The sequence below is a fragment of the Ammospiza nelsoni genome, chromosome 5 (genome assembly GCF_027579445.1).
Source record: "Ammospiza nelsoni isolate bAmmNel1 chromosome 5, bAmmNel1.pri, whole genome shotgun sequence".
NCBI classification, from domain to species: domain Eukaryota; kingdom Metazoa; phylum Chordata; class Aves; order Passeriformes; family Passerellidae; genus Ammospiza; species Ammospiza nelsoni.
The window spans coordinates 24,309,568-24,327,904 of NC_080637.1; the positions used below are offsets into that span (position 1 = coordinate 24,309,568).

At 36.2% G+C, this 18,337-nt stretch overlaps 1 protein-coding gene across 2 annotated transcripts in view; it reads left to right on the forward strand.

The window, feature by feature from the left end:
• CTTNBP2 (cortactin binding protein 2) overlaps nt 1–14,542 on the forward strand; it is a 77,911-nt gene extending 63,369 nt beyond the window's left edge. For both annotated transcript variants that reach the window (XM_059472794.1, XM_059472795.1), the window contains 7 exons: nt 2,058–2,236; nt 5,678–5,883; nt 6,112–6,297; nt 8,061–8,121; nt 9,003–9,135; nt 11,176–11,277; nt 12,959–14,542. In XM_059472794.1, coding sequence (XP_059328777.1) covers nt 2,058–2,236; nt 5,678–5,883; nt 6,112–6,297; nt 8,061–8,121; nt 9,003–9,135; nt 11,176–11,277; nt 12,959–13,117 — 1,026 coding nt within the window. In that variant the 3' untranslated portion in view covers nt 13,118–14,542. The remainder of the gene's footprint in view (nt 1–2,057; nt 2,237–5,677; nt 5,884–6,111; nt 6,298–8,060; nt 8,122–9,002; nt 9,136–11,175; nt 11,278–12,958) is intronic.
• Nucleotides 14,543–18,337: the final 3,795 nt, after the last annotated feature.

Below are 18,337 nucleotides of genomic sequence, written 5' to 3' on the forward strand. Positions count from 1 at the left end.
AACAAACATACATAGACTCTTCTATAAAGAATTTATTCTCAATATCTAAAATAAGATAGTCAGATATGTGTTTTGTCTAAGTTTTAAGCAGAAAAATATTTTCTATGATTCTCAGATCAAAAGAGGGGCAAATTATATTATTAGAAAAGTTGTTTTGAGCTAATAGATCTGTTGAAGCTGGAACAAAAGTTCAAAATAAAATAAGGATGGGAAGTCTTTTAAATTCATAAATAAACAAAAATGAGAAATGAAAATAAAGATGTAGGTTAAAGAGGAATAGTGGACTTTCAGAAGTTATTTGGAATACCATTTGTGTGGTAGCAGCTATTACCAACAGTCAGGCACTGTTAGACATTGGCAGAGGGAGTTTAATCAAAACAGCTGCAAAGGAAAATAATCTTGGCAGCAGTTTTGAACAGGCTTAAAAAGGGAGATTGTTCTAGGAATAGAAAAAACTGCCAGTAATAAAGAGTCCTGTTATGGAACAACAGACCTACTGTCAGTTTTGAGTGTTCAGCTGGATGTGTCTTGGTTATCCTTGGGGATGTCATCTCCTGTACCCTTTGCCACAATTCTCATCTCTAAAGGCTTACTGATTCAAAGAGATCCTGCAGAGGAAATGTGTGGCATTTGAACATTTCAGCCAGAATAATGAGGAAATTTAGAACCAAAATACAGAATGGAAAAAAAGAACCATGGGAAATCTATGAAACTCTTAATAGACTACTTTTCTTAGATTATATTTTTTAAGTTATGCCTTGTTCATAGTGAAAGGCTGCATCAGACTTACTCTGCCAAACTGGTTTGGCTAGAAGAACTTGCAGCATCAAATAACAGATGTCATTTTCAAGCTATTTTTTGGGGAGCTTGAAAGAAATCCTTAGTCTAATAGGTTAGAATTTGACTATGAATAGACTCCTACCTCTGACTGAAGTTGAACAGAATTTGGGTACTAATCTCATAATGTTTAATTTCTCTCAAGCTTATATGCAGATGGTGGCTATTTGGAGAAAAAAGCCATGTGTCTTCCTGGATCTTCCCTAATTAAATATTGAAATGCCCAGTGTGGTAGCACATTTTTTAAAATACATACATGTGCCATATGTAAACTCAAATGCCAGTTGGTACAGGACTTAAAATAGTGGATTGCAAAGTCAAAAATAGAAGAAAGATTAATCTGTTGTAAAACTCTACAGCAAAGTAGAAACATGTATTGTTAGAACCATGGACTATTTCAAAGATCATTGCTCTGTACTATGATACCTTGTTTATGCTATAAAATTCATGTGTTCAGGTGAAAAGGTCTTTTTTTCTGTTAGTTTGAACCATTAGGTTGTATGGGAACAGTTTTAATGTGTTTCTGCTTTAAGTTCAACTATAGACTCTATCAAGAGGCTCTGGCTTCAGTGCTGTCAGTTACTATCCCTCGTGCATCTTTTAATGCTTCCTTTAATTTAAGCTGTTACAGAGGATAATGCTAGGATTAGGATGATGAAGACTGTAATTTGAGGTCAGAGGAAGCAGGAGATTTTTCTGGCACTAAATAATTTGCCCTTAACAAGGCAGACTAAAAACACACGTCTTAGAGGAAGACATCTTTTTTTCACTGCTACTAGATATAAAATCAATATGGAAATCCATACTGGGCATATGTCTGGATCAGATACTCCTGTTCAGTGCAATTGGGCATTTTTTAATAATGCCTTATTTGCATCATATACATTGCATTGTATATGATACATATCTCTTGTAATCCTAATCTTAAACACTGTAGAAAACCACTGCTACCAAAATTTCTGCCTTCGTTTCCCACAAGAAAGTAAAGGCATGTCAGTTGATTGATTAGGATATATATGTTGAAGTGTAGTTGGGAAAATAAGTTTTAATACAGCAAGATGTCAATATATTCTATAAAAAGGTTTGACTTGTTCTTGACTGTTCCTGATCTTTTAATAGCAACACATGCAATAAAAATAGCACCAAGCCTTCCTGGAGTTTCAAGGGAAGTCTTTGCAGTTCTGGTCTTATGCCATGTCAAATATCTTTTCTCCCTGCAGTTCAGAGGCAAAGTGCCTCCTCCATGTGATCCTGTGTGCAAGACCATAGACTGGATTCTGGCTGTTTGGCACCAGCTGAACTCTTGCTTATCACGTCTAGGAGCACCTGAAGCACTTATGGGGCCAAAGCATTTCTTCTCCTGTCCTGTGGTTCCAGGGCACAGCCAAGCAACAGTCAAGTAAGATTTTTGTTTCCTGTTTGATGCTGTTCAGTGCCAACTAGATACTTATCACAAACGTAGTAGTTGTGTTTCTCCCGAAACCCTGCTGACTCAGGAACCTTAAAAAAGCATTTTAATTTAAATTGCTGAAAGGTTTAAACTTCTGTTGGCTATTTAATTACTAGAAGAGCAATTCTAAAGGGCACAAGTGGGAAATGGGTGTCTAATACTGCACCAAAGTCAGTCCTCTTGTGATCTTCCATTTATTTTCTGACACAGAGGTTAAAAGATTCAAGAAAAGTTGGTAGACTCTCCTTTTGAAGTTGTATATAAAGGAAGTTTCAAGAATGATTTCTCACTCTTTTAAATACATGGTATAATTCTAATACATATACATACAGTTTAGAGATATATTATCTTAGTAAGTAGGGCAGTGTGATACAGTGGGTTCAGTGCTGGTCAATAAGTTTAGTTACTTTAGTATATAAGTTTAGTCACACATATGGCTAGCGGGCCAGTAACATTAAAAATATTAAAAAATAATGGAAATTTTGGCTTTTATCGCCTACAATTCCATAAACATCTAATCACATTCCAACTCCAAATGCTAGCAAATTATAAAAGAAATAATTACAGAATTTTAAATTTTATTAATTTCACACTAAGATGTTGTTTGGCTGTGTCAAAGAGGTAATAAGCCTCTAATTAAGATTCAGACTTACTCAGAACTGAAGTATAACATTGATTTCTGGATATGTGACATAACTTTTCTCACCAGTCAGGTCACCCCTTATCTGACCTGTTTCTCTTGTACCACTTTCTGCTGACCCTTTTTCCAGGAGCCTCTGCTTAACACACAAGGGAGGGTGCATTGCTTAGCATGTGCAGAGGCTGTCTCATTTTATGTTCTGTCTGCAGATCTTGATACATTTTGCTTGTTTATTTTCCTTTTTATTCTCAAAAAGTGCAGGTTAGATACTAATCTTCAGAGTAATTATCAAAGTCTAAATGTGGACATAAGATTGGCTTGGAATTGTATGGGTGCTGGGAAATAAAAAAAGAATACAGCATACCATGCATCTATTTCCCATCTTCCTTGTCAGTCATGTCCTCTGAGATATTTTAATAATTTATTTCTTGCAGTGGCATTAATAGAGGACAGAAAAACTATTCTTTAGATATGTTAGTTATACATGTCTGAGTCTGGATTTCTTCTTAACATAACTGTGACTGGGTTTCACAATGCTTTATTTTGAGTACAACCCTAAAATGCCCTTTATTGTATTCATATGCCATCTGACTTCTCATTTTAATGTAGTTTTTGTCCACTAATAAACTATTAAAAAGCACAGCTCCAGTGAGCTCTTACTGGACACTTTTAGTTTAGCAGCATGATGGCTAACAGTGTGGTCACGTAATAAACAGCTTTCAATTAGCAGCTCACTGATTGATTGCTGTTATTTCAGTCTAATTAACCACTCCTTTCCTCTTGCCCCTCCTCTCCACTCTGCTATTCTGCTGCTTTTTGCATTTAGTAAAGCTTCTCTGAGTCAGTCCAATTCATTAGGACAGCAGACAGCTTTCTACAAATTGGGTTCCCTCTGGGCTCAGTGTTAGCATGAGACAGGAGGAAGGAGCAGCAGCAGGGCAGGCAGAGAGAGCGTGTGACAGGAAATTGTTCCCTGCTGTGTGTGTCATGTAGCTTCACCTACTTTGGTGAGAAGAGTGAATAAATGAAGAAAACTTTAACTACAATTTTTCTTGGTTTGGGTTTAGGGAAGTGAAGATGATGTTCCAACAGGAATGACTTTCACTTTGCAGCCCTTTTTGAGGGGCCAGGGGTGTGTTATACCTTTCCTAAGTGTCAGCTATATCAAAGAATGGGGGACTTGATCAAGATGAGCAAAAATTAAAATTGAATTTAAATACAAGGTTGGAATTTTATTTAGAGAGCATGCCCATCCATTGTTAATTAGATTAGAATGGCCTCAATTAGTTTTATCTTTGCAGTGTTCATTCCTGACCATTTATACTGGCAGTATTGTAAAATGTTGAAAGCTTACATAGGCAGAAATTGAAAAGAGAGAGTTCTTTATGACTAAATTACAAGCAATTGTTTATTTTGGTAGCTTAGGTAGCAGAAACAGACTGTAACTATATGGAATAATATCTACAACATTATGCTAAGGAAGCTTCAAGGTCCTTCAAGGACTATCTGCAATCCACATTTTACATCATATTTTAACAAATGTACTAATTATTTTTTAAGTAATGTAACTTTATCAAGCTTATAAAAGCACTTTGAGCATTTATATATCATAAAAGCTCAATCTTATGCTTCACAACTGTCATAAATATGTCTCTCAAATCGCTCATGCATTCTAACTTAAAAAAAATTGGAAAATAAAACCCCAAACAAAACAAAAAGTCATCATAATATTTTATGTGATGGGATGACTTCAGTGTATCAATATATCCAGCAAAATCATCCATTTAAGTCAAACAGACATTTTAGCCTTTGTGTTTTCTGAATGGATTTCTGCAAAGCTGAACACAGCATGATAGTCTATAATTTCTTACAGACCTTTAATATAAACCATCTGACTCAATCTTAGCATCTTCCTCCAGTAACAAGATATAAGAATAAACATAAAGAGTTGGAGTTGATCTAAAAAGATTGTCTCAGTGTTGGTTGTAGATGTGAGCTGAGCCCTAAGTCTGAAATTTCTAGCCTTTATCCCCAGAGAACTCCTAAGTTATGAGAAATAGCATTTATTTTTCCCTAACAAAAATTTTTCACTTCTTTGTTAATACAGCATAATGCTTCTCTCTTAGAAAAGCAAAAGTCCCAGAAGACCCTTTAATCAAATTTTGAATTAAAAAATCAGACCCAGTCTCTAAACCAGACAATCTGGAATATCCACAGCATCCTGGAAACACAGTTCACCATAGATCAAATAAACAAAAGAGGAGTAAAAGCAAGGCAGCTGTTTGAATAGAAATGTCTTGTAAACTGGGCAAGTTTGGAAATGGAAGAACACTGGAAGGGGTACCACCATAAGTGAATACCTCCTTTTTTTCCATGCTGGCAGCACATAGGCTAGGAATTAACACCTGCAAGCATGGAAATTTCTCCATGCACTTTAAAAAAAAATTTGTATATATATGAACATGCATCTTTCTGGGACATATTTTTAGCCTTTAAATGAAAAGGATGTTTTATATTATCTGAATGAGGAAAAGCATTAAGTCTGTGGTAAGTTTGTCAAGGCGAGCTAAAGAAATTTAGATCAAATATTTTAATCTAAAACAATAAGTAAACTCTTCCTTAAATAAAATCAGCCCCTCTCTGAAATGGGATGCTTCTTTAAAATGCAAAATCTGATATGTTACCAAAGTATAAAATCACAGGTTTTGATAATTGCTTTTGAAATTAAAGGATTGGTTTTTGTACCACAGGTGGATGTCCAAGCTGTGGAATGCTGTGATAGCTCCCAGAGTACAAGAAGCAATACTCTCCAGAGCATCTGTGAAAAGACCATCTGTACCAGGACAAGCAATAGGCAAAAAAAGTCCTAGCCAAGGGCAACAGGCTGTTGTTAAAGCTGCTCTCAGTATCTTGCTAAATAAAGCTGTTTTGCATGGCTGTCCTCTACCCAGACCAGGTAAGAGTGAACTGTCTGAAAGCCAAGTAGTTGTGCATTGCTTAACTGGGGCTTTTTACTGCTTCCTTCCAATTTTAAAATTTGCACAAAACATGGCTGTGGTTCTGAAGGGAGGTGGTGGGGTTAAAAGTATTTACTGTCATTAAACTAAGTAGTTGTATAATGTATTCCAGGAAGAACCATTTGCAACAGTCAGTTCTTCTTAACACTGTTTTACTTTTGTTTCAGAGCTAGATAATTATATAGCAGATTTTAAGGGAGGAAATTTTCCTTTATCTGTGGCTTCAAGCTACAAAAATTGCAGTAAGAAAAAAGGTGAGAATGCTTCTTGGAGAAAAGTGAGCACAAGTCCTCGCAAAAAGTCAGGCCATTTGTCCTCCCAGTCATGGAATAAGCAGGAGACAAATACTGAAGGTAAATAAAGCTTTTCATTTTCAGTTCTGAAAGTTGTGTGTAGATGCAAATCAAATGTTTCTCCTACATGAATTAAAATTTTTCAATTAAATGACACTTATATTTATGTTCACCAGTAAGACACTGTTTATTTTTTTCCCCCCAGAATTACTTCTTTGTGACTGTGAGGTGTCCTAAGTAAGTTTGGTTGTTCTAATGCCCTTTCTGCTGTCCGATAACGAGGCAGGCATTGGCTCACATGGTGCAATTATAAGCAGTGGTTCCACCTCTGAGTATATCCAGTGTATAGAATTACACTGAATCAGTTTCTTCTCCAATACCAGATGAGAGAAAGCTTCATTACTTTGTTGGTATTCCTTAGATTTGCTCCAAATTTACAGCATACATACTTCTTTGAGTTTCCTTACACTTCCTTTATAACTTCAACACGATTAATACTACCGAGTGAATGCAGCTAGAAATAAATGAATACATTGCTCCCCAGATGATGCATCCCTTTTTCAGTCTTTCTAGAAAAATTGAGTAGAATAATCTAGAAGCCCTGCAGTGAAAGAAAGATCTTCAGGTGTAAATTGAAGATTTTGAATTGATTTTCACTTCAATTGCAAAAAATAAATGTAAATAATTGTGTGTAGTCACAGATACTGTAAGGTTTTCAATCATCTTCAGTATGTTGTTTGATAAAGAGGGCTTTATATAACTGAGTCTGTGCATCTTTATAAATGTGGAAGGTATATTAGTGCTGATGCTTTTGAAAATTCTGTTCACCTCAAGATCATAAGTCATATCATAAGCAGTTTTATTACACAGATAATGTATGGATTATTAGAGACACACATTATTAGAAATAATGATAGATACTATATAATGATATATCGATATATTCAGAAGCAACATTATTCTTCCAAAGGAGACATATTTCTAGAGGGAAAACTTGGTATTATTGTAACTAAATACAATATGAAACAGAAAAACTTCAAGGGGAATAAAACCAAAGTACTTGCTTTCTGAAAATAAAGGTAACTACTTAAGAGGGAAGATTTAGGAAGAGAGAGAAGGCTTACACAGACATACACACACACACATACATTTTAGGAACAGTAAGATTGTAGCCTAAATTACCTCATATACAAAGAACCAAAATACTTGATGCTTGCTACTTTGCAGCATTAAAATGAGCAATTCATTTCTTGTTCAGAAAGAAGTCTGCTTTTTCTGACTGAAACTAATGTCCTGATTGCCAGTTCTCTGTTTGAATTGGGAATTTATCTAATCCTACTGAGAGGATTAGAGAAATAATGAACATGTTGTTGTATTTTGTACCTGAGAATGTTCTTGGAATCCTGTTAATATCTGTGAATATGAGTTATAAATGGAGCAGTCAATTAAGTTTAGTATTCTTCGATTTTGGACTATCAGAATCAAATGCTGTTGCTGTTTCCAGTAAAGGTAAATTATTTAATTTTAAGTTACGAAGAAATTTCTCTTGGGAAGAACCAGTAAGGGTTGTTCAAAAGCCTAACACAGAAACCTCATGTCCTCTCTTTCACAAAAGCTTGACAACTGATCCCCTATTTACCATTTCAGCAGTTCCTTATGCTACCCTAAACATTTTCAAGGGATGTATTCTGATCTTTGACAGACCCTGTTGATGTAATTAGTTAGTAAATGGGAACACATTTTCCCTGTTTGTCTTAGATTTTAGAATAAAGAAATTAATACACATGGTAACACACTAACAAGTCAATCTCTCTTTTGTGCAGGTATAAAATCTAAGACTGTGTTACAACCAAACTGTAAGAAAAGAGCTTCTCCCACCACAAAGTAAGTTTTAATTTCTGGTATTTGTGACACTTGGCAAAAAATAAAGATAATAGCATTCTGTTGTACAGCAGCGCACCATAAGTAATAGATCAGTAGTTTTTTGGTAATGTTTCAGTTCCATATCTGAAGAAAGGAAATACTCTTAACTTTTCATTTCTGAGAGGAAATAAAATTTATATACTTTGATATAATTTTAGAATCCATTTCTTTATTTGAAGCCTTGCAGCACTACCTGTCTTTTTATGTAACAAAATAGTCTATGACTTAAGACTCTTATGTAACACTTACTTTGCCTTGAAAAGTTGACTGTATGCTTTTATCAGCTGGCATTATGTTTTAAAATCTCCTCTGGCTATTTCAGCTTGCTGAATGGCAATTCAAGATGGAATAGTACATGCACTTTAGTCCCACTGATACAGAGTTTCCTTGAGAAAGTGTATGAATTAGCTAGAGGGAACTGCATTTGAGACTTCAATCTGAAACCTCAGTTCTACCTTAGTCACAGGCACAGAGAAAATAGAATATTTATGCTTCCAGTACACCAGAGGTTTTTCTAAATGTTTGGAATTATTTCCAAAAAGCAGAGTGGAATGAAATTGCTGCATCTTAGAAAGAGAGGAGTCTGAAAATACTAGAAAGAGGAATCCCTTGTTAGAGTTTCAGAATAGAGAGAATATGTATAGAAAGATCTATTATGAGATAATTATTGACAACTACTGCTGTCAGTTCATCAGATGTTATTTTGGTTTTGTTTGCAGTAGTAAAGGTCATTTGGGAAAAAACTACTATTTTTGAGGTGTCTGTAATATTTATTTTTAAATTCTGTATAATAGCTTAATTTAAATGTTCTCTCTGATTGTTTGTTTGGGTTTTTTAACCAGATCTTCAGAGAAGGATCATTTGAGAACATTAAATCTGGAGCAAAGGCTGTCTGTTGGTTCTGATGATGAAGTAGATCTTGTGCAGGAACTTCAAAGTATGTGTTCCAGCAAATCTGAGCCTGATATAAGCAAGGTAAACACAAGGCTTTTAAATAATTTACTCCATTACCATATTCAGTTGGTTTTTATGTGTTTAAAATAAATTTTTTATTTACAAGCCCTGCTTAAACTGAAGAAAATTATTAAATTATTTGGGAATAAGCCAAAGTCAACTAATATATGATTCATTTGAGGGTAGTTGTTCTGGTTTAACATACACTATTTTAAATTACACCTTCACCAGTTTTTCTTGTAAAGATTTTTGCAGTGAAGGATGAAATTTCTATAAAATCATAGAATAGCCTGAGTTGGAAGGGACACACTAGGATCATTGAATCCAACACCTGCCTCTTCACAGGATCACACTGAGAGTTATACCATGTGCCCAAGAGCATTGTCCAAAAGCTTCTTGAACTGTCAGTGACCACTTCCCTGAGAACAGCCATCCCTGCATTACTGTTCCCTTGTTATCTTTGATGGTCTCATTGCTCCCATTGGGAAACTGTTCTGTAGTCTTAAAGACATAGAAAGTTTTCCCTAATATGCATTAAACATTTGGTTTGATACAATCCATCAGCCTTCACAGCACTGGCTCAAAGCTCCTCTGCTCCATAGGCAAAATACAGTTTACTGCCCCAAGCAAGAGAGGGTGGATTGGCCTAGTTCTTTAACAGTGGGAAAAGAGGGTGAAGGATATTTGCAGGGCTCATAGTTTTGGGCTGAATTCTATGTTTTAGATGTTTATGGGGGATATGTTGAGGCTGAGTGTGGAGCTGTGGATCTCTCTCATTTTTTCTTTTATACCGATACCATGCAGCTTTCCCTGTGGCTCAAGCTATTTATTATTTTTCATCTTTCTTCCTAGCACAGCTGATGTGGGTGGCTGTGACAGCAGGCTGTGTTCACACTGGAGCAGCTGTTCCATATCTTTTGAAACATGGATAGAGTCAGTCTTAGGCTATTGTCCAGTTAGGCTGTGCATGACATCCTCTAGGATTTCCCTGAACAGCGCTTCCATTAGTTTTGCTTTTTTAAGTATTCTGTTTATTCTTAGAAGACAACCAAGTTTTTATTAAAGAAAAGAAATATTGTGTTTGGGAAGATTTTTCAACCTGTTTATTGGAACCCTTTATTATAGTGTTTTGTTTTGGGTTGTTTTCCTAAAGTATTTACAGTACATGCATGAGTCACATGCACCAAGCTAATCACTAGTCAGTTAGCACGGATTTACTGTAGCTATCCTTAAAAGAATGGGATGTGCTTAAAGAAATGGCAACCAACTTAAAATTGTGTTTAATAACATGCAAAGTATAATTGCTTGTTGATGACAATTCAAGGAAATACGGGTTAGATAAGGAAGGAGATAGATGTCAAGTCTTTTGTACAGTTTCCTCACCATGGGTGGAACCATCCTTGGCTGGAATTTCTGTTGTTAATTCCCCAGATGCCTAGTAGAGCCTTGCAGAAATAAGGGTGCTGTTGCATGCTTTCTTTGTGTGATGTAGTTTCAGGATGCCAACAGAATAAGTATTTCTGCTCTTTAATTTGCCCTTTCACTCGAATATATTCCTGTTGCCCTCACTGGATTGGGATTGAATATGTTTGCAGAATTGAATTGGATCAGCTTGCCCCAGGATAAAATACCTAGTTTTCAGTGAGGACAGCATTTTGAGCAGGCTCTTTTATTTTCTGGTCAGGAAAAATAGAAAAAAATGGAAGGAAAAATAGTAGGGAAGAAACATGGCAGGAGAAAGAGAAAAGAATCATTCATTTCTCTGATGTTCCTGGGGGCTGGTTAAAATTTGATGGGATACTGCCCTTAAGCTCCACTGAGAAATGCTAATTTGGAAATGCATGCTTAATCTTCCTCTGTAGTTGATATGAAATCTCCATCTCCCATCTTCTAAAAATGCACTCAAGAGTAAAGAAGAGATATTTTAATTGTTCTTTGGATATTTATGCATTGCATTGTACAGAAACCATGAAAATAAAATCAAGCCTCCAAAAATCAGCAAATTTAAACATAATCACTGTGAATTACTAAAAAAATCACTGTTTTCTTATCTTTCTTTAGATTGCAGATTCTAAGGTTGAGTTACTGATGTTCAGTAAGTCCCAGAACATTCCTGTCTTTTCAGCAAGTGGTACTAACCCAAATAAAACAAGAGCACAAAAGGTAGGTGAAATGAGTTTTACAGTAGGATAGGAAAGGTGGCTTGAGTTTTTCCAAATCTGAATTTCTGACTGGATCCTAAGAATTAGTGCCCTGTTTATTACAAGAAAAAACTGTCATTATTCTTAGGAAACTTGCTAGACTACCATGCCAAGTTTCTTTCATGTGTCTTAATAAAAGCTAAAGATTTATTAAAACAATGGATGTACTTGCTTTCAGTTTTGGCTTTCTACATAAAGCCATCTCCCCAGGCCAAGTATTTTTGACATCACATTGACATTACAAGTTATTTCCATCAGATATGAAGAGAAATAAAATCTGGGTTTGTTGTTCCCTCTCTATTAATGTCATTCAGTAAGTTTGCAAAAGTATCACTTTCAAAATTCTTTTAAAATTCATCAGATCTGGTTGCTTTGATGTCAGAGCTCTCAGGGGCAAAAATATTGAAAAGACATGATATTACCAAATTTTGTGAATAGCTTTTTTTTAGAGGTATTCAGTTCCTTTTTTTGACCTAACTATTTGCTGAAATATACAGTCATCTTGCTATGTTATATATGTAAATAAACTTCAGTGATTTCAGAGTGGGAAGATAAGATGAATATTATTGGAAGATATAGTAAGTCTATTATCATCTTCTTTTCAGAGATTTTTATTATTGTTTATGGGCACTGCCATCCCTACTAAGTACAAAGATGAAATTATGTCCTGCTTAATTTTCATTCTTTGGAAAATTATGTTTTCTCTGTTGCTACATTTTGTTCCCTTTTCTTTTTTGCTCTTTGTACTTGTGAACATCAAGAGAGCTTCTGAGCTCAATTAATCTTAGCCAGGGCTTAATCTGTGATCTGTGTTCCCTTACAGGCCTTCTGTGTTCCTTTGATATGGGTCTTTTGGAGGCCAATCCTGATGTTTTATCTGATTGCAGTAAATTGTTTTCTAGAGAGACCATTTTATGCTGATACAGTGAAATTCCTGAAACTAGATTAACTAGCACACCTTAGCATTAAGAGAGCTGACTTTCACAGATCACCAAACATTCTGAATATGAAGGTACCACAAGGATTTTCGAGTCCATGTCTTGAGTGATTGACCCATGCGAGGGCTGAACCCACAACCTTGCTGTAATCAGCACCATGCTCTGACCAGCTGAGCCACTCCCAGGGTCAGATGAGTTAACAGTCTTGCAATCATATTTCTTTATATCCAAATATTCAGAAAGTTAGACTACTGCCTGTAATTTTACTTCAAATCCATAGAACAGTCTCCAGTAAAAGAAATAATTTTAACCCTGCAGATCCACAAGTAGGTGCACTCCTTTTGAATATTTCTCTAAACACATTCAGGCATCCCAAATCAGAGCTTCACACAGCAGTGATGCCTGGATAATCTGCTAAGTTAGTACCAATAAGTCAGTGTACCAGTTCCTACTGTACATTTCTCCTAGTGATTTTTTTCTTTAAAAATTCCTGCTAACAACAGAAGGCATTACTATATTGACTTCCAATAGACAAGTTTAGCTACTTGGGAGGTTTGTATAAAACTTGGTCAAAAGCTTTCATACAGAATTAAAAATAATATTTTTCTGGGAAGATTTTGGCCAAAATGAAGGAAACACAACCCAACCATGTCAAACAGTGATGCTTATTTATACACAAAATGTTTTTTTTTCCTTTATTTCTAGGATGGAATGCGTCCTCTCAGCAGCAGTCGAACTGTAGAAAGCAGCAACAGTAAATCAAAGACAGAGTTGGGTGTTTCAAGAGTTAAATCTTTTCTTCCTGTTCCTAGAAGCAAAGTCACCCAGCCTTCTCAGAATACTAAAAAAAAGCAGCAGCAGTAATACAAGGCAAATAGAGGCAGATAATAACACAAAAGGAGAAATTTGGAATTTGCACAAAAAAGAACAAATAGAAAAATCCAATAAATAAACCTGCCTATCTTACAATTTTTTGTGTTCATACAATCTCTATTGCAAAGAACCAAGTACTTAAATATGTAAATATTTTTTAAAAACAGACTATTACCCTGTAATGTAAAGTTTGTACAGGACCACAGTTTTATTTCTATGTACATCAGCTGGAAATTATATTGATTTAAAGTTCAGAAATGGGCATTTTGCCTCCTCCATAGATGGTTGGGTTTTTTTCTTCTTTTAATATGAAAATTACTTATTTAAATGATAATATTCAGGGGTACCTGCCACAGGATTCTGTTTGTGTATATACTGTACATAAATATATTCTATTAAGTTCACATGTTAACCTGCATTCAGATGAGTTGCACAATATATACAACAATGGCTTAAAGCTATTGTTCATGCATTTTAAAGACGTTTTATCTTCACTTAATGAAAAATTAGTGAATGTGGCAATAACTGAAATGTTTGGAATTGCAGATCGATTACTTTCAGCTACAAGCCATATTAAATACTTTGATTTTGTCATCATCATCTGCCTGCTGAATTGTGATTTTGTTTATCTCAAGCTTCTCTTCATCTAAAATGTAATGAAATTCCTTTATAAATTTCATCTCTTAAAAAAGGAAAGAGATTGAGAAATTAAAATGCAACAGAAGTTATTTTTCTCAGACTCTTACTCTTTGATAGAATTGAAGAAAATGTGATCATTTATTAACTTAGTTTTTCTTGTATACTGTAAAAACTTTTATATGCTTCATTAGTGTTTTAAAAGCATCCAAGACATAAAAGTGTTTTACAGAAACAGATTTTACTGAAAAGGAATTTGAGCAAAAGCTTAACTACAGTATTATCCAAGATAATGTAGTAGCTATGAGTTACTATGTAATTATCAATTTCTGTTGTGGATTTAAGATGTAATTGCTATAAAATGATACTTGAGTTGCAGTTAAAATTAACTCTTTGTCATTTTTCTCTCCGCCACTGAGGTAGATCATGTTCCCATGAGGGACAGTTGCTATGCAGGGCATATTTCCCCAGCCTCTTTCTACAATAGTTGCAGTTACATCCTTGTGAATTGTAGGAGTGTGGAAATGTGCGCTGTCGAGATAGCTCACCTGTTAGGCAGGGGAAAGTGCAGATTTTTCTGGAGATCAGATTTTGATGCCTTCTGCTGGGTTAGTGGGAGATGGTTTGGAGAATTTGGACAGTAATATGCCTCTAATATCCAAAAGAGCATTTTTCTCAAAATAAGCCTGGAGGAGGAAAGGATTAACTGTTTCCTAACACTTTGCCTTTGTATATAAAACAGTTATCCCAGACTCATGTCAATAAAATCTTTGTATGGCATATTGGCTTGCTTTCTCTGAGTTTGTGTGTGTGTGTTGGCTCTATAGATATTGATATTAGAAGCTTATTTCTGAAATAATTTCCTGCACAATATATTTAGAAAGCACCTTGGTTTTAGGCAATTGCTGTTTCACTAAGACTTCAATTTGCTGTGTGATAGGAATGTGTAACCAAATACAGAGCATTTCTCTAGAGATTGATTTTTACTTTATATATTTTTTATTCATTTTTGTGCTGAAAAATGTATGCTGCTTTTGCTGGTGGTTCTTAGCAGAATGAGTCAGCTGCCAAGCACTGCAGGTTGGAGCAGTGAGTCGCAGCAAGTAGGATCCCTGATGTGCTGAAGCAGTGAGCTGAAGTGTGGTAGCTTGTGTGAGAAGCTCAAGTATGGATTTCCTGGCCAAGGAGGAAATATGAGTGGAAGACACTATTTGTCAGGATCATATAAATTTCAACATCAGAATTTGCAATAACAATTTTTTTAAAGAGCTATAAGAAAAGAAAAATCCTGACATGCTTCTAAGCCAGGTTTGTTCTGTGTTTAAAATACACCTTGGAAATGTCACACCTCATTTAGATCAAGTGTTAACAGTGTGCTTCTGTGTGGGAAGATACCAGGCAGTGTCCTAAAGTATGCTCTGAGGCATATTTTAAAACTGCATATTGTCTGTGAGAGTAAAAACTAATCAGTACTGTACTGTGCGTGAAAATCTGTGGAGGACAGAGTAACTTTGGTCGTGGTATGAAAGTTAGGTCTCTTGCTAAATTTAGCATTGCTTTTCAATGCCCTCATTATCCTTCCTTTTCAGCCTGCTGTCCTAAACTCTCCATCTGTGTCCTTCCCCTTTTTGACTTCTGTCTGCTGTCATTTTGTTTGTCTGTCAGTTCAACAGTGTGTGATCTCCATGCAGCTTTAATCTCACAGTATCTTGCAGATCTCCTAATTGGTGGTTCTCTTCTGCACTAAGTGCTAATCTCTCTTGTTAGGCCACAGCAGTTCCTGCCCTCAAAGAGGTCGTGCTGAAGCAAGGCCAGCCTCTGTTCATGAGCTCAGGGTTTCACTCGTGTCTTCAGGTTCTTCCTGTGATGCTACACTTATCCTCATACCAGCTACTCTCACTTCAGGTTTGTAATGGGCAAAATCCTTTCTCTTCCTTGCTTCCTGTGTCTCGAGCAGAGAGGATTGGAGTGTGCTGTGGTGAGCCACACCCATCCATGCTGCATCTGCTCCCAGCTATTACCCCATAACTTTGAAAGAGGTGAGTGAAGAGAGAGGCCCCATCTCCATGGAGGAGTATCTCAGAAGGTATAGGGAAGCTTCTACTGGTGAATCCATTTGACAGGCCACTGGGGCAGTGAAAGACTTAAAATTTAGCCCTCATCTGACTACACTACATTCTTTATACCCATCTCAATGTCTTCAACCAAAAAAACATGAAAGATGCTTCTCATCCATCTGCTCTGGTAAGTACTAAACATGCCAGCTCATCTCTTCAAGCCAGTCCTGAAAATAAAAGCTTTCAGCATCTCCCCAGTGGTTCTTATTTCTTGACAAGAACATGGACTATCTTCCGTAAGTGAATGTCTGAGTCTGTCAGACAATATTTGCCTTTTTTTATTGGGTTGCTGAGTATGAACTCCAAAATTAAACCATGAAGAAACCTTCTCCATCATGCAACAAAGGCAGCAACATTCATCAGCAACCAGAAGGCCTGAGGCACATCTCTTCCTGTAATACAGCTCAAGTGATTTACAATATACATCCAAAACCCTCCAGCTTTCCAGTAGAACTGGAGAAGCAAAACAGCCTCTGGTGGTGCAAGATGCTTGAAGAAAGGATGAAGGATCACTTTCTTGGTCATAACTGGCTAAAGTGATGTTTATGTTGCTCAAACCATAGGTAAGACACATGAGAATTACTAAGTGAGCTATTCTTCAAGAAACTTGAAGAAGTGACTTTAAGGGAGCACAAGATATGGTAGTACTGGGCTGTAGTATCACTCAGAAACCTCTGGCTGCATTTTACAAGGGGTGTATTTTGAGGTTGAAGTGAGCCCTGGGTAATGAACTTAGTATAAATATTGTTTATCCTAGGAACAGGAAATTGGTTTTAGAAAACACAGGGGTTTGTAAAGGAAACTAATTACTGTATTGCATTGTATTGCTTAATTTGCAAGATGTTTTTGGACAGCAACTAATGGTCCATTAATGAACAATTGTACATCAGTTCTAAAGTTGTGTGGATTTTTTTCCAAATGTTAAATCATAACCAAGTAATTATAAACCAAAAATACCAAATCTATAATGGAAAAATGAGGAAAAAAATAATCACCAGAACATTTTTTAGGTAAATAAAATCAAACAAATTTTGTAGTTCTGAAATTACCTCCAGCAATTAACAACAGTTAATACCAGAAAATGCTTTAAAAGGCCTAAAGTTGCTAAAAATTTACTTAAGCATGTTGCTTAAACAGGGTAGATAGAATTCAAAAAGTGTAAATGCTATCGGGTGTTTAGCAGCTCTGAAATAACAGCCTGAGAGATTTGAGTCCTGCAGAACTGGAGGAGGTGGATTTTTAGAAAGACTTTGGAAATGGATATTTAATGAATAAAGCACAGCTGGTAAGACACTAGTTAAGCAACTGTGAAAACAAAGTTGTTTGTTGGAATAGCAGGCTTGTTTGACTCCAGTGAGGATACTGAGCAGTTCCCACTAATGACAATTATCAAGATACTTTGTGCAGTTATTTTGTATATAAGATTTATGAAAATGGATAAGTGTGCATAGTTCAAGTTTGTTTAGGCTATCCTTGCTTAGCCTTTGCTCTCCCAAGAGCTTCTTAGTGCTGTAATAGCAGTGTGGACACCCTTCTACATTGTGCTTAAGGACAGCTACAGAATCTCTTTTCAACTTTTTTTGTTAGCAGGCTGCAAAATGAGATCTCACGCCTAGTATTAAAGTCAGCATGCTCTTCTCTCTGGCTGTATGTTGTACTCACCCACACTTCTGTATAGGTGGTTTTAATGAAAAAGTGCTCTGGTAAGAATATTTTTTATATGTGTTTTGTCAAATACATGCAAAGCCAAGCACATGAGAAGAAAAATTCCCTTAAGTACTGCTCAGCCTGTGTTTATGAAGGTCATTGTTTTTTCTTCCACTGTTTATGGCCTCATTTGCTTCTTTTTTATTTTCTCCCTTCTCTCTTGTGTTCCATTTTCCATCACAAACAGCATGTGCAACTTCCCAGATTAGTTTCAGGCAAACATCCCTGGGAGCTGTCACCCTCTGACAACAGGTACAAGAACACTTACTCTAGAAGGTAACGTGCTCTGCTCAACCTGTGTTGGGAAGGAGAGGCTGTGTCATCCTTCTCATGGAGGCTGGTACTAACTTACCTCCTTTTCCAGCCTGAACTCCAGAGGAGCTGAAGCAGTGGTTTGGGACTGAACGAAATAGCACACTCTCCTCTCAGTTGCCCTGAGAGGGCAGCATCTTGCCCGGGCTCTTTGGGACTGGCAGTGTGATGGTGGGAGCTGGGCACTGATGGCAGAAGCTGTTTCAGTGAGTGTTGTAGCCCATCAGTCAACTGATTTCCTTTTTCCTTCAAAGTCCTCCTTCTGAGTGTTTGTATCAGCAACTTCTATGTGTCCCATCTGCTACATGCTCCTGCTATATTTATTGTTTTCTTTCCTGAAATATATCCTCATCTGCTGAATTCAGCTTACCTACCACCTTCTAACTCTGACAATGACACAAAACATTAACAGTTTCGCAAGCTCTGAAGCATGCACCAC